The sequence below is a fragment of the Diplotaxodon limnothrissa genome, linkage group LG6, assembly GCF_057381915.1.
Source record: "Diplotaxodon limnothrissa isolate DT_005_m linkage group LG6, D_limnothrissa_male_GT1.1, whole genome shotgun sequence".
In the NCBI taxonomy this organism is placed as follows: domain Eukaryota; kingdom Metazoa; phylum Chordata; class Actinopteri; order Cichliformes; family Cichlidae; genus Diplotaxodon; species Diplotaxodon limnothrissa.
In genome coordinates this window covers 43,064,432-43,085,280 of record NC_140601.1, presented here as the reverse complement: position 1 = coordinate 43,085,280, position 20,849 = coordinate 43,064,432, and the positions used below count along the sequence as shown (strand labels likewise).

The following is a 20,849-nucleotide window of genomic DNA, read 5'->3' as shown; positions in this document are numbered from 1 at the left end:
CTCCAAGTTTGTGTTCCAGAGGGTGATGGGAGTCAAAGAGGAGGTACTGGTCCGTGTGTGTGGGCTTCCGGTTAACTTCGATGTTGAGGTTGCCGTTCTCTTCAATGTGCACAGCGCAGTCCAGGAAAGGCAAACAGTTGTCCTTTGTGTCTTCCCTGGTGAACTTGATGTTTTTATCCACAGCGTTAATGTGCGCAGTGAAGGATTCCACTTCTTGTGTCTTGATTTTGACCCAGGTGTCGTCCACATATCTGTACCAGTGGCTGGGTACTCTTCCTTTGAAAGAGCCAAGAGCCTTTCTCTCCACTTCCTCCATGTAAAGGTTGGCTACAATAGGTGACACGGAGGAGCCCATGGCACAGCCATGTTTTTGTCTGTAGAAGCCTTCGTTGTATTTAAATATGTGTGGTGAGGCAGAGGTCTAACAGTGTGCAGATCTGATCGGGTGTGAAGTTGGTCCTGTCCTCCAAGGAGCTGTCTTCTTGTAGTCGTTTTCTGACAGTCTCCACGGCCTCCGTGGTGGGTATGCAAGTGAAGAGAGAGACTACATCAAACTGATCTTCAAGTAACTTAAAGAAGTCCAGACGCCTTTCTTTGCAAGCTCCTTTGACCACACCTGAGAGGTTAAAGGTCAACCTCCAGCCTTTTATGTTTGAAATGATGAAGAGTACTATACCAGAGTTTATCTACATGTGCTTTTGCTAAAAATAAATCCTCTTTATTATTAATCAAAGAAGAGTTTCTGTTGTACTGTTGCTAAGCTGCTTTAATAAAATATCCTGTGACGTCTAAGTTGGGGATTTTCCCTTTTTAACGCTTTGTGAAACAAAAAAGGTAAAAACCTGAGTATGAATCTACATGAGTATAAACGGCTCTTACAGGTTACTCCGGCCTTCTGGGGGTAACAGATCGCCAGGGCCTAATTTTCCAGGCCACCAATTCCAGTAGTTTTCAAAGAGCAGTGATGTAGAGGGAAGCTGCTGTTAGTGGGTGTGGCTGATGGATGCTGAGCCTGCAAAGGTACGAGTCGTGTGAGGTGTTCATCATCATCAGTGCTTCAAATTAAAAGCATTTCCTGTCACCTGGATCCACATCTGGACCGTAGAAAAAACCACTGAAGCCATGTTTGACCAGAATATGAATAAATATCCCACAAACTAGTGGATCAGAAGGTTTTCATTAGCTAATCTTCTAGTGATTTGAGCTACATTATGTTTTGAAGCTGATGAGAGAACAAATAAAAATAAAAGTCATATTAACACCAAAAACATGGGCAGGAGGAAGGATGGCTGAGCCAGATGTTCAGGCTGTCCTGAGTGAGCGCACAGCTGCAGTGGAAAGCAACTGACTTCAGACCAGCTGACCTGACTGCTGAGCTCCACCTGAGCTGCTCATGGTTTGGAAACCAGTTCAAATTTAAAGGAGACGAAAAAGCAAACATTCAGATTTAACTGCATGTTCTTCCTCAGTAACTGTAATCAGTTACATGTAACTGATTAGCGTTACATATCATGTTGTAAGTGTTTGTTCATTAGAACGATGGTTTCAGAGCAACGACTCCTCTGTCTCCTACCTGCTGCCTTGACTCCTCTCTCCTCCGGTCTCTTCCTCGCCTCCTCTGTTTGCATCTTAAGAGGGAGGGTCTAAGATGAGGGGAGAGGAGGTGAGGGAAGGAAACTCACCTGTCCTGAAGCTTAGCAATAAGTAAAAAACAAGCCTTTAAAAAACAGACACAAGCTGCAGCGGGTGATAAACACGTGGCTTCTTCTGCTTCATAAAGCTGAAGTTTTTGCCATGACATCGAGAACAGAACATCCCGGCGTCGAACATCAATTCAATTCAATTTTATTTATATAGCGCCAAATCACAACATAAGTCGCCTCAAGGCGCTTCATAGATACAGAGAAAAACCCAACAATCATATGACCCCCTATGAGCAAGCATCAACGTGCAGGAAATAAACGCTTAAACCACAGAAAGCAAACAAACACAAAGCATTTTTATTGGAACTCGTGTGTTTAAGTGTTCATATGAAAGGTCTGGATCCTGGTATTGCGTCAGTTTACAGAGCACAGCTCACAGGTACAGAAACATTTGCATATATAGTGTTACGAGTCTTAATACTTCAATGATAAACACGATGAAAAACACACTTCCTGCATCGTCCTGTTCATTCAGACCGAAAGTCCCAAAAACTCAGCTGATGGTTTTTTCTTTTCATCCAGCTGCTGCACAAAGAACTGAACCTTTATAACACAAGTAATAACACGTTACACTCAACACTGCAGGCATTCGCTGCATTTTATTAACCTTTGTGTTGTATTTCCACATAAACATGGTTCACGACCACAGGAGGAACGCTCTGCTGGCTTCACTGATCTGAGTCCAGCTCGCATCATTCACCAGTGCAGCTGTGTCTCACTCTTTCTACTTTCTCTGTCCTCCTGTCTGACAAACACTAACATTTCTAAAATACATTTCAGACATTCTTTGCAGAAAAAACTGTAAATTTTTCTTTTATGGATATTTACTGGACGTCTCCCCTCACGTCTAAGCTCATCTGCTTTCTAAGAAGTGTGATCAGTGGAAACATAATCGTGACTTTAAGAAGAAAGAAAGGAAATTTTAGTTCAACGAGTCTCTTTGTTCGTGTCACAGATTTGTGCTTCACAGTAAGCCGAGCTCTTTGCACAGATACGGATCGTTGGCGTAAAAGACGGCGATCATTTTTGAACTTGCTTCAGCTCCTTTCTTTCGCACCATGTCGATCAGGTCTCGAGCTTTCTCGCCTCTCGGTTTGGCTCTGGCCGCTTCGCCCTCAGCATCAGTTAGCACGGTGACGTGCTGCAGCTCGTCCAGCAGCTTGTTCAGAACCGGATCCGACACTTTATCGATGAAGTTTGTGCGAGCGAGTCGCAGCTTCTCTGCTGAGGCGCTGTTCCCCATCTGAAGAGGACTTCCACCTGGAGAGTCAGCCGAGGATGAAGCTGAAAAAATATGTTCAGCAGCACAGTGAGCACATTTCAGAGCAACATTTCTACTAATCAGATCAGTGAATCGGACCAGGACAGCAGGTTGGATCTCTGTCAGGTTTCAGTTTGTGCTGAGTTAAGGCTCACCGGGCAGATGAAGGTCGTGCTCCCACACTCGTGTCTCCTCGGGATCTTGCACCATCAGCATCACTTCCTCTGCGTTCGTTGTCAGGATGATCTCAAAGGTCGGGTGGTAATTTGGTCCGTAATTTTCAAAAAACTCTGCACGCTGAAGCGAAATGGAAACGCACAATTTAAAACAGCTTTGTGGACAAAGTGTCTGCTGACACTCAGCGACTGATACTCACTGCAGGCTGTATTTTAAAGTGGTGCGGGGCGCTGCTCAGACTGTACTTTTGACCTTTGTGGAAATAACAGAAGGACGGCGCTTCGATGTACTCTGAAGCAGCGTGCTGCGCTTTCACCTTCAGAGACATCACAACATTTTCTTAGTGCATGAGTAGTTTCAGAGCTTCAAAGCAAACAGATACAATCAGAGGATTTATTCATGCAGAAGCCATTTAATGATTTCATGATAAAGTCATACGTCGTGCAGAGGGACGTTTCCTGGGAGCAGCATCACACTGAGGATGGGGCGTGGCCTGTTTCTCAGGAAGAGCAGTACTTGGCCACGAATGGGTTTCGTCATGTAATTGAAAAAGCGCTCAACGAGATCCCAGACGAGGCCAAAGGCGGAGAGGTGAGGGACGTCCACGACCACGTGAGTCTCAGTGATCTCCAGAGGCTGTATGATGCTCATACCATCATCCGTGATGTGGACCACAGAGATGCTGTCAGAGACCAGTGCTGGGAAAACACACAGCTTCGTTCACTGCAACAGCCTCCAGAAACTTTCCATGGAAAGCAAATCAGAGCATTTTCTGCAGGTTTAATTCTCCTTCAGGTGGTTCAGTGGCGTCCTTACCCGGCTCAGGCTCACAGTGTGGGAGGTGCAGCTGACGTATAGAGTCCCGAGGACACTCGATGCCGAACAGCGGGCCTCCGGCCACTTTGTGCGCTGGTTGGAGGACCAGAGGATCCCAGATCAGAGTCTTGTAGGTGACCTCACTCTCACGAGTCACATCAAAGACCAGACCAGTCAAAGAACACTGGAACAACCCTGGACCGGGAAACAGGAACCTGAACGACACAGAACAGTTCAACATGGAGCTCATTTATGTAGCTGTTAAATTCAGTCTAATTTAATTTATATGGTGCAAGACTGTCATCACAATAGAATTCATACTGTAAAGTAAAACAGAAGGCTTTATGTTATTATACTAGTGAGAGAATCCTAAAAGAGGAAGAAGCATCTATGGCCTTCTTCAACGTTTCCATCAGATGACAGTTAGATGATCACATCCGTCTCTTTTAATAAAACTTTACTTACTCGTGTGTAGGAGTTGATGGTCTGCCACTGCCTCTATTGACCATGACTTTGGTATTTTAACCAGTTAAGGTATAACTAACCAAGGCCATGTTAAAGTTAACAAATGTGTGTGTTGGGAAGTTGCAAAAATATAACACATAAAACAAAGACTCAAACTGACATTCGACCTTGTAAACAGCAGTATATTAATTGGCTCCCAATACTCCATCAATTGGTGACCACCATCTACTGTCAGACACAATCTGACATTCAGACTCAACCAATCAAACATTTGTTAAAAGCATTTTTAATTTTCCCCACATTCTTCTTTGCATATGTAAAGCACTCTGAGCACCTGTGTGTTTACAGAGGACATAATCTCACAGTGGGCACATCGAGGCTTGCGTGTCGTACCTGTATGAAACGCCTGCGCTTTCTTTTCTCATCTCAGGTGTGAAGCTTGAACGAGCCTAAAAATCCAGAGAGGGCAAATTAAATATTTTTTTTAGTCACACAAACTTGTGATGTTGGTGCTACTGAAGAACCAGAAATACTCACAGTCTCCATTTGCAGCTTCACCACCCTGCACAGGGTCAAAGTTCCACCATGAACAGTGAATGCTGGGTAGAGAGGCTCGGTGAACGTGGTGTGGAAGGTATGAATGAGAGTTTTTTTGTCACCAGAAAGTGAATAAAAGGACAGAGTGCCAGCTGGCCAGTCCAGAAACAGTCCCAGTCTCCTGCGTCTGGTCAGGAATGCTTGGACGTCGATGTGTGGGACCGGTATAAAAGTTTCCCTCAACCCGTGTCGGAAGGAGTAACCATTTGAACAGGTGATGGTGAAACACCAGCTCTTGTCAGTACGGTCAATTTCTGTGTCCCAGTGTCCCTTCCTCGGCAGGCTCTTATATGCAACACCAATATTCACCAACGCTTCCCAGTCCACCTCCCAGTAGCAGCGCCCAGTCAGAGCCTCTCGACACAGCACCTGACTGGTTTGGTCAAATCTCTCTGGATGATCAGGATACGACTGCTTTTCCTCAGTGCTGCTTACTTTCCTGTCACATTCAGACAGGACGAGGTTTTCATTCACAGTGTTGGGGTCGAATGTGAGATCACAGGCATCTGTGAAAGAGATGCAGTGAGTTAAGCTTCAGCTCAGTCGATGTTACAGAGAAACTCAGTGACACTTACACTTGTTCAGAAGCTGTGGGTCGACCCAGTGCTCTTCATTGTGGTCCACACTGAGGCAGAAGAGGTCAGGCTGTTATTATTAGTAAATAAACATGAAATAATCTAATATGATAAACATGTTTTGTCAAGGCACCGTGACAGGAAATTATTGCCTTGAGTTGGTAAAATTAGTTCACAGATGGAGAGAAAACAACCTTATCAGAGACACGAAACTCAATAAAAAAAAATGGTCAGAGGACAAGTAACGAGCACCTGATATGAAACAACAAAGGTGAAGCAGCACTCAGAGACATGCTCCACCCTGTGGCTTTGATCTGGGTGTAGAAGGATTCACTTCAATTCAAATGTATTTTTATAGTGTCAAATCAAAATGTACTCATCGCTCAAAACAGTGAATCTGGCTTTAGTTAATTTTGCAACATTAACTGATAAAGTAATTTACCAATGATGTGCTGAGTTAACCAGAGACTTAGCCCCATCAGTTTAATTAACTAGCTGACCTTGATAGCTGTAGAAAGTAGTTTGGGACCTTAAATAGGCTGCAGTTATGTGAGTGAAGTTGCCCCCTCCCCTTCAAATCCAACAAAAGTGGTGTCAAACGTTTGTGATATATTAATAAGAAAACAGCGATGTTATGTTGTCAGAGGGGTAGTTTTAAATATGGGTCCCGAGTTATTTAAGTGACAGGAGGCAGTTTGTGAAATTAAATGGTTGTTGCTCCTTATTTATGGAGGCTGCATGTGGTGTACCACAAAATGACAAGATTGTGAATGATTAAATTATTCCAAGAGCTCAACTTACTTCATCTAAACATGTTTCAATCGTGCTTCATCAACACGAAATGCAAAAGTTTATTGAATATGAATAAGTTGTGTTGATTTACATTTCTGCCAAAACAATTGTGTGCAAGCAAAGTCCACTATTGAATTAAGTAAATCCAACATGCTCTTTTTCACTGGATGCCCACTGTGACGGCCAGTGGCAATGGTAAGATGTTCAGATCTCCAAAGGTTGATTCTGTTCATCTGGACGTTTCAGTGGGAGAAACGTTTCGTCATCATCAGGTGACTTCTTCAGTCTCAGCTGACTGCAGGTTTCAATGGTATAAACAGTACATTTGCATAATGAAACCAGCCCACTGAAGGAACAATGGGCTGGGAGCTCAGTTCCTTCATCATAATTATGCAAATTCTCATACGCATACGGGATCACTACAGGTTTTCTCTTAGGCAGCGGTGTTGTTGATCAATGGTCATGGCTAAGACCAATCCAAAGTCCTGATCTATGTCCAACAGCATTTGAAATAGATTCATCAGGAAAGCTACTCTGCACAGGGACTCCTTCAGAGAACTTGTCTGGAGTAACACAGACCTTGGGAAATGCTCTACAGAAACTCTGGAGTACAGTTTTCCCAATCCAAAACAGTTTTCACTTAGTGAATTCCCATTCATTATGCTAGTCCAAAGAGAGAAATTCATGCTGAAAGCAGTCACTGCATTTCAGGAGGGCCCAACACCAGAAACACTTGGGCATTATATGGCATTCTGTAAAAGGACCCCGTGCATATGATGACCTGAGAAAGGATGTAACCATAGCATCTGAAAACCAGCGCATGTCCTCACACTGTGCTCTGCACAAAGGAATGATGGCAACAATTCATGAAAGAAAGTCCTTTTTTATTTTGTGAATTAGATGATGGAAATGGCTATTATTTCTCAGTTATTGAATTAGACTTGAGATGCTCAGACAGTTCCAAGTATTTACCTTTTCTAACAGGAAACACGCCCACATTCTTCTGATAGTTTGTATTTTGTTACCAGCAAACAAAGTTTTTTCTCCGACAGCATGCACAGTTTGTTCTAACTGCTATATTATAACCTAGTTTAAAAATATCTAATACTATTTTATGTTTCACAAATTTTTCACAGTACAGAAAAGGGCAGGGTGACCTCGGATGACCTCTAGAAACATTTATTCATATCTTTAAAATGTTTGCAGCACAAACGTTTGACATCAACTTTGTTTGATTTTGGTAATGTGGGGGGACTGGTTGACCTCTTGACTTTTACATTTTCATTAATATCTTTAAACAAAGGTTTGATACCACTTTTGTTGGATTTTAAGAAGGTCGACATTTGAGTGGTGTTAGAGCAACATCGTAGGCATTTTTGACAAAAAGTCATCTTGACTCTGTAGAAATGAGTCCTGTTAAAGGCAATGGCACCATTACAGACAACCAAGAAAGCCGAGAGTGTCTTTACATTTACACTACAAAACCAATTCAGACACTGCCAATTTAATTCCATTCAGTTTTATTAACGCAACGCCAAATCACAACGCTTTATATTGTAAGCTAGGCCCAATTTAAATTTACAAGCCAAAAAGGCTAAAATGACCAAAGAAAAAGTGGAAAACAGTTAAACATGAGAGGTTTTTGGACAAAGTTTGTGTTCTCTATTCTTTAAGCACCGGTTTGAGCACCTGCACCGTTTCAAAAGTACCGGTTACTACAATTTAATACATAGAGTTCCTATTTAGTTCATGTTGAGAAGGTTTAAGCAGTTCTAGCTCTGTAGTTCATTATTTTGTTTTTGATGGTCAAGATTAAAATCCTGTGTAGAAAAGGTATAAAATCAGTTAGTGTGGAATCTACACAGTGTACCGACTTGAGCGTTTCCAGTCTACATTCTGGGTCTTCCAGTCGCTCCAACAGCAGTTTCACTCCTGACACGCCTGGATGGTTGTAGCTCAGGTCCAGCTCTCTCAGGTGGGAGGGGTTGGACTTCAGAGCTGAGGCCAGAGAGACACAACCTTCCTCTGTGATCCCACAACATGACAGCCTGGAGAGAAAGCATTACTGAAGCTAAAGCAACTTTTAACTTGGTTTGCACATGCAAAATACAGTAATGATAAAAATAAAGTACACCCTCTTTCATACTGTATCTATGGTTTAAACATCGATATATAATAAAAAAATTATCTGATTCTTACAATTTGGTAAAAATGCAACTTATCATACAGAGCTATTATTTAACAGTAACAACACCAAAATACAGACGAACTGTGTGAAAAGCACAGCCTTACTGCTTTAAGGAATTAAGAGGGTCAGCCAGGTGCTGCTAATCAACTTAATTAACTGATCATCACTAAGTGTAAACATCTCTATAAGAGCAGAGGTTTGGTCAGTTTGCTGGTCTGGAACATCCAGGTGTGTGTTCATGCAATGCCAAGAAGGAAAGACATCAGCAATGATCTTAGAGAAGAATTTTTTGCTGCTCATCAGTCTGGGAAGTGTTAAAGGGAAAATTAAGAAAGTGAAAAAGATTATTGCTTTTAACAAATGTGCGGAGGGCTTTCGCTTTGGTGGCCTCAGAATCTCATCTCTGATTTTTGCGGATGATGTGGTTCTGTTGGCTTCATCGGGTGAGGGCCTCCAGCTCGCACTGGAACGGTTCGCAGCCGAGTGTGAAGCAGCGGGAATGAGGATCAGCACCTCCAAATCTGAGGCCATGGTTCTCAGCCGGAAAAGGGTGGAGTGCCCACTCCGGGTCGGGGATGAGTTCCTGCCCCAAGTGGAGGAGTTCAAGTATCTCGGGGTCTTGTTCGCGAGTGATGGGAGAAGGGAGCCGGAGATCGACAGACGGATTGGGGCTGCAGCTGCAGTAATGCGGACGCTGCACCGGTCCGTCGTGGTGAAGAGGGAGCTGAGTGTAAAAGCGAAGCTCTCAATTTACCGGTCGATCTACGTCCCTACCCTCACCTATGGCCACGAGCTGTGGGTAGTGACCGAAAGAACGAGATCATGGATACAAGCGGCAGAAATGAGCTTCCTCCGAAGGGTGGCTGGCCTCTCCCTTAGAGATAGGGTGAGAAGTTCGGCCATCCGGGAGGGGCTCAGAGTAGAGCCGCTGCTGCTCCACATCGAAAGGAGCCAGCTGAGGTGGTTCGGGCATCTGACAAGGATGCCCCCTGGGCGCCTCCTGGGTGAGGTGTTCCAGGCATGTCCCACCGGGAGGAGGCCCCGGGGCAGACCCAGGACACGCTGGAGAGATTATATCTCTCAGCTGGCCTGGGAACGCCTTGGTATTCCCCCGGATAAGCTGGAGGAGGTGGCTGGGGAGAGGGAGGTCTGGGCCTCTTTGCTTAGGCTGCTGCCCCCGCGACCCGGCCTCGGATAAAGCGGATGAAGATGGATGGATGGATGGATGGATGGATGGACAAAGATTATTCAAAACTGGAAAACTTTCAGGATCTAAATGCGAACTAAATGCTGATTTAATTGGTGGTTTTAATGCTGTGGCATGACCTTCAGAGAGCAATGCATGAACAAGTTGCAGCAAACCCCAATGACCTGGAGCAATATTGTAACAAAGTAGTGGGTGACAATCTCCTCACAGTGATGTGAGAGGCTGATAAAAGCCACAGAAAAATACTTGAAGTTATTATGCTGAAAGAGGCTCTCCAAGCTATTGAATCAAAGAGTTTACTCTGCGTTTCACCTACTGTTTCTGCATTTTGGCTCAGTGCTCATTAAATAAAAAATGACACAGTGTAACCTGTTATGTGTTGTTCATCTGAGCTTCTATTTACAGGACATGAAACCTAGTAGGAACCTGATGATTTTTATTTATTTATTTATTTATTTTTTCATATAAAACTTTTGCGAGATCTCGCAAAACAAAACTCGGGATCTCGCAAAAGTTTTAGCCGCATTCTTCGGACGCCGGCTCGAAGCCGACCGGGAGGTCGACGCACAATGTGCCGGGAAAGCGGTGTTCCTCGCGGCTGTAGTAGGTCTCGACCTCCCGTTAGCTTTGAGCTAACGGGAGGTCGAAGGCTGAAGAATGTCGCAAAAGTTTTGCGAGATCTCGCAAAAGTCCGTCTTAATTTTTTTTTCTCCCATGTCCCCTGCGGGGCTCCGTAGAATTGAAACAGGGTATGCTTTCTTTTAACTGTGACTATGTGAACTACATTATGAGACCAGAGGGTGTATCAGTACCTCAGTGTTTCCAGCCTACATCTTGAACTCCCAAGTCCAGCAGAGAGCAGTTGCACACCTGAATCCTGTAAGTCATTGCAACTGAGGTCAAGCTGCCTCAACTGGGAGTCGGAGCTGAGAACTGAAGCAAACACCTGACAGCACTTATTTTTCAGGTAACAACCAGGCATGCTGCAGAGAGAACAAAATCATCTGAACATCATATATGCAAGAGAGCAAAATGTGCAGATGGTCCCATCACTAATTGCCTTTACCTGAACTGCTCCAGTTTGCAGACTGGACCGATCAAAGCAGAAGGAATCATAGTCAACAGAGTTAATTCATCAGTGAAATCTTCATAGTTTTCATTCATCTTCAACCCTCTTGTATCATATCCACTGTAATCCTTTGGATGATGGTACAGGCAGTTAGTCAAGTCCAGGACCTTCAGAGGTGATTGTTTTGATTGAAGGATTGAGGTCAGAATGTGACAATTCCTAAAGTCTAGCGAAAACCCAGATAACCTGTGCAAAACATATATTAGTTATAAACCTTAAATGCTAATATATGCCAGTAATTCAGTAGCTGGAAAAACTATAGCTAGGACAGTTAAATTTATTTAAATTATTTAACTAAAAGAAGTATAACTTGCAGAAACAGTTTTTTAAACTAACCTCAGTGTCTCCAGCTTACAGTCCGGACTTTCCACTACAGCCAAAAGATCATAAGGAATATCATCACTGAAGTTAGAAAAGCACACCAGATGTAACTCTTTTAAGAAAGAGTCTGCTGACTCAAGAATGGAGAGTACCACACTTAATCGATCACTGCTTATATGCTCACTCTTGAGTCTGTAGAATCAGAAGAAAAGTGGAAACAGCACATCAGTGAGTTTTGGTATTTTTGTGGGTAATGAGAAACTAAACAGCAGAGGACACTGCGGTTGTTATAATTATGGTATGTTAGTTCATAACATGTATGTAGCAACCAGTACCACTGTTTTAGTTTAAAGGACGCAAGTATCTCATCAGGACTTATTTATATGGTCCCATAGTTGACAGTGCATGTCAGAGCACACACTAAACCATGAAGCTCAAGAAATTGTCTGCAGACTTCTGAGACAGGAGTTTATCAAGCCCAAGATTTAGGGAAGGGTAAAGAAAAATATCTGCACCATTGAATGACCCCATAAGCATGTGACATCTGCTTATGGGGACATCTGTGAATGGAAAACATCTGAAACCACTAGGTTGGCTGCCCAGCCTATCTGAGCGATTGGAGTAGAAGGGTCTTAATCAGGGAGGTGACCAAGAACCCGATGGTCACTCTAACAGAGCTCCGGCATTGCTCTATGGAGAGAGAAGAAACTACCAGAAGGACAACCATTTCTGCAGTACACCACCAAGGCGTTTACAGTAGAGACCGAAGGAAAACCCATGGTGACCACTGTAAAGTCTCTTTATGCTGGCTTTAATCTTTGCTTTGTGCTTTCTTCACACTTGAACCCGATTGAACATTTCTCAAAAGATCTGAAAATGGCTATGGAGCGATGTTCCCTGATGGAGCTTAAAATGTTCTGCAAAGAAGAATTGGAGAAACTGCCCAAAAATAGGTTTGCCAAGCCTGTAGCACCATACTCAAGAAGTTGCCAAAAGCTGTGAATACTTATGTACATCTTATACTTTTAATTTGGATTTTTAATAAACTTGCAGAACCTCAAGCAATCTTTGCTCACTTTTATGCCATTATGGGATATTATGTGTACCATTTTGAGATGTAAAATAAATTTAGACCATTTTGGAATAAGGCTGTAATGTGATAAAAATCCATCCATCCACCCATCTTCTTCTGCTTGTCCAGGGCTGGGGTGTGGGTGCAGCAGCCTAAACACAAAACCGAGACCACCCTCTAACCAACCACCTCCTCCAGCTTATACGGGGAACTCTCCTGTACTCTCCTTTCCAGCACCCTGGCATAGACTTTCTTGGGGAGGCTGAGGAGTGTGATCCACCTATAGTTGGAACACACCCTCTGGTCCCCTTTCTTAAAGATGGGAACCAGCACTCTGGTCTGCCACACCAGAGGTACCACCCCTGATTTCCACGCAACATTGTAGATGCATGTCAACAAAGACAGTTTACCAACCTCCAGAGGCTTCAGGAACTGAGGGTGAACCTCATCAACTCAAGGGGCCCTGCCACTGAGTTTGACAGAATCTCTTCGGCACACCACACTCTAGAGCGTCCTGATGCCACATGCACTTATGGACACTCTTATGTTCGAACGTGGTTTTCGTTATGGCCAAACTGTGGTTTGCACAGAAGTCCAATAACAAAGCTTACTCAGGTTCAGATCTGGGAGGCTGTTCTTCCCAATCAAGCCCCTCCAGGTCTCGCTGTCATTGCCTACGTGAGCATTGAAGTCTCCAAGTAAGACAACAGAGTCCCCAGGTGGAGTACCCCACTCAGGGGACTCCAAGAAGGCTGGGTACTCTGAATCGCCACTCGGCACATAAGCGCAGACGACGGTCAGGACCCATTCACTGACCTGGAGGTGCAGGGAACAAGCCCTCTCGTCCACTGGGAGAAACCCCAACATACACGCAGCAAGCCAAGGGGATACCAAGATACCCACCCCAGCTCACCACCTCTCACCAGGGCCAACTCCAGACTGAGACAGAGTCCAGCCTCACTCCAGGAGACTGGCTCCAGGATTGAAAATCTGGAACAAATTAGGTGCAGTGAATAATTTCGATATGCACTGTATATGTCATTTCCACTATATTAAAATGGCAGACTTTAAATGAGATTATGTTTTTATTCCTTACCTTTACAAGTATTCACCATCTATCCTCCATCTAAGGGGCGATCATGGCTCAAGAGTTGGCAGTTTGCCTTGTAATCAGAAGGTTGCCGGTTCGAGCCCCGGCTCCAACAGTCTCGGTCGTTGTGTCCTTGGGCAAGACACTTCACCCGTTGCCTACTGGTGGTGGTCAGAGGGCCCGGTGGCGTGAGTGATCGGCAGCCTCGCCTCTGTCAGTGCGCCCCAGGGTGGCTGTGGCTACAATGTAGCTGCCATCACCAGTGTGTGAATGTGTGTGTGAATGGGTGGATGACTGGATATGTAAAGCGCTTTGGGGTCCTTAGGGACTAGTAAAGCGCTATATAAATACAGGCCATTTACTATTTACCATCCATATCCTAAGCAATGTTAGTAAAGCCTCAAAAACAGCCTCAGCAAATTACTGAATTGAAACTCTTGTTTCAATCTCAAACTACTTACACAGCCTTCTTGCAGTTCTTCATTTGCTGGATAAGTTTCTCAGTCCCAATAAATGGTGTATAAGACTTTGTCAGATCAAGTTCCTCGAGCACTTCCCCTGATATCTGCATCATGGTCGACAGTACTGCACAGTCGATGGTCGAGAGTCTCGCTCCTGAATCCAGATACATTCTGATGTCATCCTGAAATCTCTCTTCCTTCAGCTCAAACTTGCAGAGGAAAAGGTTCATGTACTTCTCTCGTGGGATGTCTTTGACATGGAAATTCTTCAGGTATCCCTTCATCTCTTCGGTGGTGTCCGAGCTGCTCTTTACCTGTGGCAGTAAACCCTGCAGCACTGTTTGATTGGACTCCAGAGAAAATCCAAGGAAGAAACACAGAAACAGATCTAACTGACCTTTCTCACTTTGCAAGGCTTTATCCACAACCTTTTTCTGCAAATCCAGAAAGCTCAGATCTGTTGGGTCGACATCCAGGAAAGACTTCAAAGTACTGAAGTTGTCCGTCAGGATGCAGTGGTGCATGTAGAGAGCTGCAAGAAACTCCTGAAAGCTTAAATGCACAAAGCTGAACATCTTTGTCTTGTACAGGCCTCGTTCTTCCTTAAGAATCTCTGAGCAAAATCCACAAAACACTGATGCTTCACCAACATCGATGCCACTTTCTGTGAGGTCCTCTTCATAGAATATGATGTTTCCTTTCTGCAGCTGTTCAAATGCCAACTTGGACAAGTTTAAAAGCATGGCAGAGTTCTGGGCTTGAGACTTCTTCTGTTTGGACCTCTTCTTGGAGCTTTTCCCTGCATATTTCTGTCTCGTTCTTTGTGTTTGAATTAGTAAGTAATAAATGTACAGCTCTGTCATCGTTGTGATGCCGCGGCTCCTCTCATCACTCCATCCTTTCCTAAACACCTCAGCGATGATCCAGCAAAACACTGGGATATGGCCCATGAAATAGAAGCTGATCATTCCTCTAAGACGAGACAGGATTTCTTCTGCCTGATTAGCAGTGCTGAATCTCTTCCTAAAGTATGACTCTTTTTGTTGCTCAGTGAAACCTTGGACTTCTGTCATCTGGTCAATGTATTTAGAAGGTATCTGACTGGCAGCTGCAGGTCTGGATGTTACCCAGAGCAGAGCGCGAGGCAGCACGTTGCCTTGGATGAGGTTGGTCAGCAGCACATTGACTGTTGATCTTTGATCTATTTCACTTATTCTCACAGCTCCATCAAAGTCCAGTGGAAATCTGCTTTCATCCAAACCATCAAAGATGAACAGCACTTGCTTGTGAACAAGCTGCTGTGTAGCTTCTAGGGGTTTTATTTCAGGGTAGAAGTGAAGGAGAAGCTGCAGCAGACTGTAGTCGGCATCTCTGAGCATGTTCAGCTCTCTAAAGGGGAGCACAAAGATGAAATCAATGTGCTGGTTAGATTTTCCTTCTGCCCAGCTTAGAGCAAAGTTTTGGACAGCAAATGTCTTTCCAATGCCAGCGATGCCTTTCGTCATCACTCTTTGGACTGTCTTTTCTTTTGCTGGTTGTTGCTGAACATGAATTCTTCCTGGTTTAAAGATATTTAAGAACTCGATCTGTTGATAAAACACCTGTGAAATTGATGACTGCTGATCTGGGACATTAAAGTGATCTAGAATCTCATGTGATATGGAATCAGAATCCTGAGCCTGCTGAGTGACGTAGAGTTTTGTGTAGATGCTGTCAAGTCGAGACCGATTATCCGATGTGCCCTCATTTATCCAGGTAAACTTTTCCTGGAGATGGTCTTTAAGCTTTTGTTTAACACTCTCCACGACTTTATCCTGCTCCATGTTTGCAGCTCTGTCTCCTCCACACTGAACCTAGTTCTCCTGTCACTTGTTCTCCTTATAGGTGGAATCCTTCTGAAGGGATTAAAAACCTGAAAGCAAGAAAATAAATAAAATGTCCCTTTTCTTGTAGTATGACAGTGCAGTGATATTCATAAGCATTTGCTTTTGTTAATCTTTTTGTCTAAATTGATTTTCCATTTTTACATCCACACTCAACACTTTCGCACTACAAGTGAAGAAAATGATTTCAGACTAGGGCTGGGCGATATATCAAGTTTCTTAAAAATATCGATAAATTTTTATACGAGATATGAGATGTGACAATATCTTTTAGGCAAGGCAAGGCAAGGCAAATTTATTTGTATAGCACAATTCAACAACAAGGTGATTCAAAGTGCTTTACAGAGACATTAGAAACAAAAACAAATAAAAAGCATGATTTAAAATTGATTAAAACAAGCAAACAAACAAACTAACTAAACACACACATTTCACACCTGTTCGCGCGATCTGAACCCTTATCGTAAGGGGAGCTACCAGTCCTTCTGTGGACGAGCTACTTTCTATTTTAAATTCCCTGAATTTAAAATACTCTCTAGACCCAGTCTAGACCCAGCTGGGGAGCTACCCAGAGCTCTAAACCCACTTAACAAACAAACAAACAAACAAACAAACAAACAAACAAACAAACAAACAAACAAACAAACAAACAAAACAGTATATAAAATCAAAACAGATAAAATCAGAACAGTAGATAAAATCAGTGGTTAATATAAGTTTTGAAATTTAAGCTTAAAAGTGTGGATTTGGTGCTTTATTCAAATGCAGCTGAGAATAGGTGAGTCTTCAACCTGGATTTAAATAAACTGAGTGTTTCAGCTGATCTGAGGCTTTCTGGGAGTTTGTTCCAGATATTAGGAGCATAAAAGCTGAATGCGGCTTCTCCGTGTCTGGTTCTGACTCTGGGAACTGATAAAAGACCGGATCCAGATGACCTGAGGGATCTGGATGGTTCATACTGGGTCAGGAGGTCATTGATGTATTTTGGTCCTAAACCATTCAGAGCTTTATAGGCCAGCATCAGAACTTTAAAGTCTATCCTCTGACGGACAGGCAGCCAGTGTAAAGACCTCAGAGCTGGACTGATGTGGTCCACTTTTTTGGTCTTAGTGAGGACTCGAGCAGCAGAGTTCTGAATGAGCTGTAGTTGTCTGACTGATTTTTTAGGTAGACCTGTAAAGATGCTGTTACAGTAATCAAGCCTACTAAAGATGAATGCATGGACTAGTTTTTCCAGGTCCTGTTGAGACATCAGATCTTTTATCCTTGAAATATTCTTGAGGTGATAGTAAGCTGATTTTGTTATTTTCTTAATGTGTTTTTCTAAGTTTAGGTCTGCATCCATCACTACACCCAAATTTCTCGCCTGGTTTGTGGTTTTTAGATGTATAGATTGAAGTTCTCTGGTGACCTGTAATCGTTTTTCTTTGGCGCCAAAGACTATTACTTCAGTTTTGTTTTTGTTTAGCTGGAGAAAATTGTGGCACAACCAGTCATTGATTTCCTCAATGCATTTACCAAGAGCCTGTACAGGGCCTCGGTCTCCTGGTGACATTGTGATATATATTTGTGTGTCATCTGCATAGCTGTGATAGTTTATTTTGTTGTTGTTTATAATCTGTGCCAGTGGGAGCATGTAAATGTTAAACAGAAGGGGTCCCAAGATGGAACCTTGGGGAACTCCACATGTGATACTTGTCTGCTCGGATGTGAAGTTACCTATTGATACAAAGTATTTCCTGTTTTCCAAGTATGTCTTGAACCAGTTTAGTACAGTTCCTGAAAGACCTGTCCAGTTCTCCAGTCGTTTGAGTAATATGTTGTGGTCAACTGTATCAAATGCTGCACTGAGATCCAGTAAAACTAAGACTGACATTTTTCCACTGTCTGTATTCAGGCATATGTCATTAAACACTTTGGTCAGAGCGGTTTCAGTGCTGTGGTTCTGTCTAAAACCTGACTGGAAGGCATCGTAGCAATTATTCTGTTTTAAGAAGTAACTGAGCTGTTGAGAAACTGCTTTTTCAATGATCCTTCTTAAAAATGGGAGATTTGAGATTGGCCTGTAGTTGTTCATTTGTGTCTTGTCAAGATTGTCCTTTTTCAGTATAGGTTTTATTACAGCAGTTTTTAGTGATTCTGGAAACACACCTGATAATAAAGAAAAGTTGACGATCTGTAACAGGTCTGACTCTAAAGTCTTTGAGACCTTGTTGCTTGTCTAATTTTTTGGATTTTTTCTGTGAAGAATTTGGCAAAGTCATTGCAGGCCATGGTCGAATGAAGTTCAGCTGCCACTGACACAGGAGGGTTTGTTAGCCTGTCAACTGTAGAAAATAAGACCCGAGCATTATGGCTGTTTTTAGTGATGATGTCAGAGAAGTAGGACCTCCTTGCATTCCTCAGTTGTAAATTATAATTGTGAAGTTTCTCTTTATAAATGTCATAATGAACCTGGAGGTTTGTTTTTCTCCATCTGCGCTCAGCTTTCCTACACTCTCTTTTTTCATTTTTCACCAGTGTGGAGTTTCTCCATGGAGACTTTTTCCTTCCAGAGATAACCTTCACCTTAATGGGAGCAATAGTGTCCATTACATTTAACATGTTAGCATTGAAGCTATTGACGAGCTCATTGACTGACCCTCTGGACAGGTCAGGTGTTAATGGGAAGACCTGGTTAAAAATTGCACTACTGTGTTCAGTTATACACCGTTTTGTGATCACTGTTGTTGATATATTTATGTGGGCTGAGATTTTACTTTCAAAGAAAACACAGTAATGATCAGACAGGCCCACATCAGACACAGTAACCTTTGAAATGCTCAGGCCTTTGGAGATCAGTAGGTCAAGAGTGTGTCCTCTATTATGTGTGGCCTCTGTTACATGCTGAGTCAGCCCAAAGTTGCCCAGAGTGTTACTCAGGTCTTTAGTCCCTTTGTCCTGAGGGTTGTCCACATGAATGTTAAAATCCCCAACAATAATTACACAGTCAAAATCAACACAGATCACAGACAGCAGTTCACTGAGGTCATTAAAAAAGTCTGTGCAGTATTTGGGAGGCCTGTAAACATTAAGAAACACAACTTTGGATGGGGCCTTCAGCTGTAAAGCCACATATTCAAAAGACTGAAAACTTCCAGGAGATAGCTGCTTACATTGAAATGATTCATTAAATAAGACAGCAACCCCTCCTCCTCTCCTGCTCACCCTGGCCTCACTGATAAAACTGTAGTTAGGAGGGGTCGTCTCGATGAGAACAGCTCCACTGTTACTTTGGTCCAACCAAGTTTCAGTTAAAAACATAAAATCAAGGCTGTGCTCAGTGATTAAATCATTCATTAAAAATGTTTTCCCAGCTAGAGATCTAATGTTTAATAAAGCCAACTTAAGTGTTTTAGAGGTATTACTTGTCCCCTCGTGTTTGGGAGCAGTCTGTGGCACACAAGGTATGTTTACTATGTTTAAAGATCTTTTAGAGTGCAGCTCTCTGTGTTTTGACCAGGCCACATGTCTCCTGTCACCTAAAAGTACAGAGATTTTAAAACCTTCTAGTAAACAGGGTCCCAGCTTCTCCTGGGAAAAGTCACCACTGCCATAATCCTCACAGCCCGGACCCTCCACACATCACACATCAGACTGTGGAGACAGAGCATGAAGGTGGTAAGGAGGAACTAAGGGGGGCGAGGCTGGGCAATGTGACTTCGATTGCTCTGTTGAGGGTGGGGCTCGATGGCGAACCTTTGGCCGCTCTGGTGGGGGGTTTATGGGGGACAAAAAGGGATTGGGCCGGGGGGTAGATCTGAGCCCAGCATTGACCCGCTCCATCTCCTCAGTGAATTTCAGGTGTGGGGAGGAGGGAGAAAGGGAGGGGGAGGAGGGTGATGGCCTGTCAGGGGTTTGGGGGACTGGGGAAGATTTTATATCGATATAGTATATGTTACATCATAATTATACTTGTGGACCCACAAGTTTGCCTGTCTTTCGTCCACTTTTGTCTCTACGCAACGTTACTCGGCCTCGCCTCTCCTTCACTGAACACAACTCCCCCTCCTCCCCCATCGCTTCACCTGCAGGCAACGACAGGATGGACACGGCAAATCTCCGTTAACGAGTTACCGCGCATCGCCCCGTGCGTGGGGCTGGACAGCGTCAACGTGTTAGCGAGCTAACTGCGCTAACGAGCTAACCGCGCTAACGACATGCAGCCCACAGGGGCTGTACAGCCTAAAATCCTTTAATTTTCTCAAAAGTTGACAGCGCGCCTTTCTGTATGAATTCTGGTTGTGCTTGATGACCGCGAAGCGATTTTATGTGGTACATAGCGCTCAGCAATCTGTCAAAAAATGTTTTAGTACGACTTTGGTAAGCTACGGAGCTGCACCGCTTGATGGATTGTCGGAGCTAGTGATGTGCGGATCGATCCTGAAATATCGATTCCTCCGATACCAATCATTTATGTTCTAGAATCGATTCTCACATTAAAATATCGATATTTTAGTAATTTAGAGTAAATTTGTAGTTTATCATTAACAGGAACACAGTGGAAAGAAACTATAACATTCGGATCGTCTACATTCAAAGGAACTACTTCCTCTTCCGCCTTTCATAGTCATGTGCGAAATACAGCTGTATAAATGTCTCGCAGCCCCTTGGCGTGCGCACTCACAACAATGGCTGAGCGTAATTGAAGTCATGTGCGGACGTATTTTACCTCCACACACAGCTGAGACGTGGTTTGCAATACATGTGGCAAAAAAAGTGCTCCAAGAGTGAGGTGTTGTGGCCATATTAGGGAGACATTCAAAAGGGCTGTTGGGGGGTAAATACATTTTACAGGGTTTATTTATCGGATAAAATACGTTAAATGTCACCGTTATTATTGGCCGGCCCGGAAACAGCGGGGGTGTCCAATTTCAGAGGCTGCTTCCACCTGAGGACCTTCGCGGTCTAAAGAAAGCCGGGTAGTACATCACGAGCTCCCTCGGTGGAGTGAAACTCTGCTGTCTGCTCCTTGCTATCTAAAATATAACCGGGCACTGACGTAAACTCTCGACCGTCTCACACTTCTGTTTAACCATTTTCTGTTTGACGTTTATTCAGCTGTGTGAAGGA

The 20,849-nt window shown here is 43.5% G+C and overlaps 1 protein-coding gene across 3 annotated transcripts; it reads right to left on the bottom strand.

Annotated features, from left to right (window-relative positions):
* Positions 1 to 1,933: 1,933 nt before the first annotated feature.
* LOC146631298 (NACHT, LRR and PYD domains-containing protein 12-like) lies at positions 1,934 to 15,762 on the bottom strand. Of its 3 annotated transcripts, XM_085355243.1 has the most exons (13): positions 13,855 to 15,762; positions 11,247 to 11,423; positions 10,848 to 11,096; positions 10,594 to 10,764; positions 8,261 to 8,434; positions 5,595 to 5,644; positions 4,960 to 5,525; positions 4,816 to 4,871; positions 3,958 to 4,172; positions 3,580 to 3,839; positions 3,341 to 3,457; positions 3,120 to 3,261; positions 1,934 to 2,987 (listed from the first exon to the last, which is right to left on the bottom strand). In XM_085355243.1, exons 1-13 carry the CDS (start codon positions 15,675 to 15,677, stop codon positions 2,668 to 2,670), a joined length of 4,320 nt encoding a protein of 1,439 aa, XP_085211369.1. In that variant the 5' UTR covers positions 15,678 to 15,762; the 3' UTR covers positions 1,934 to 2,667. The 3 variants fall into 3 exon arrangements, with proteins under 3 accessions (XP_085211369.1, XP_085211371.1, XP_085211370.1); XM_085355244.1 differs by lacking the exon at positions 1,934 to 2,987 and having other exon boundaries at positions 3,200 to 3,252; positions 3,331 to 3,457; XM_085355245.1 differs by lacking the exons at positions 10,594 to 10,764; positions 10,848 to 11,096; positions 11,247 to 11,423.
* Between the last annotated feature and the right edge of the window lie 5,087 nt (positions 15,763 to 20,849).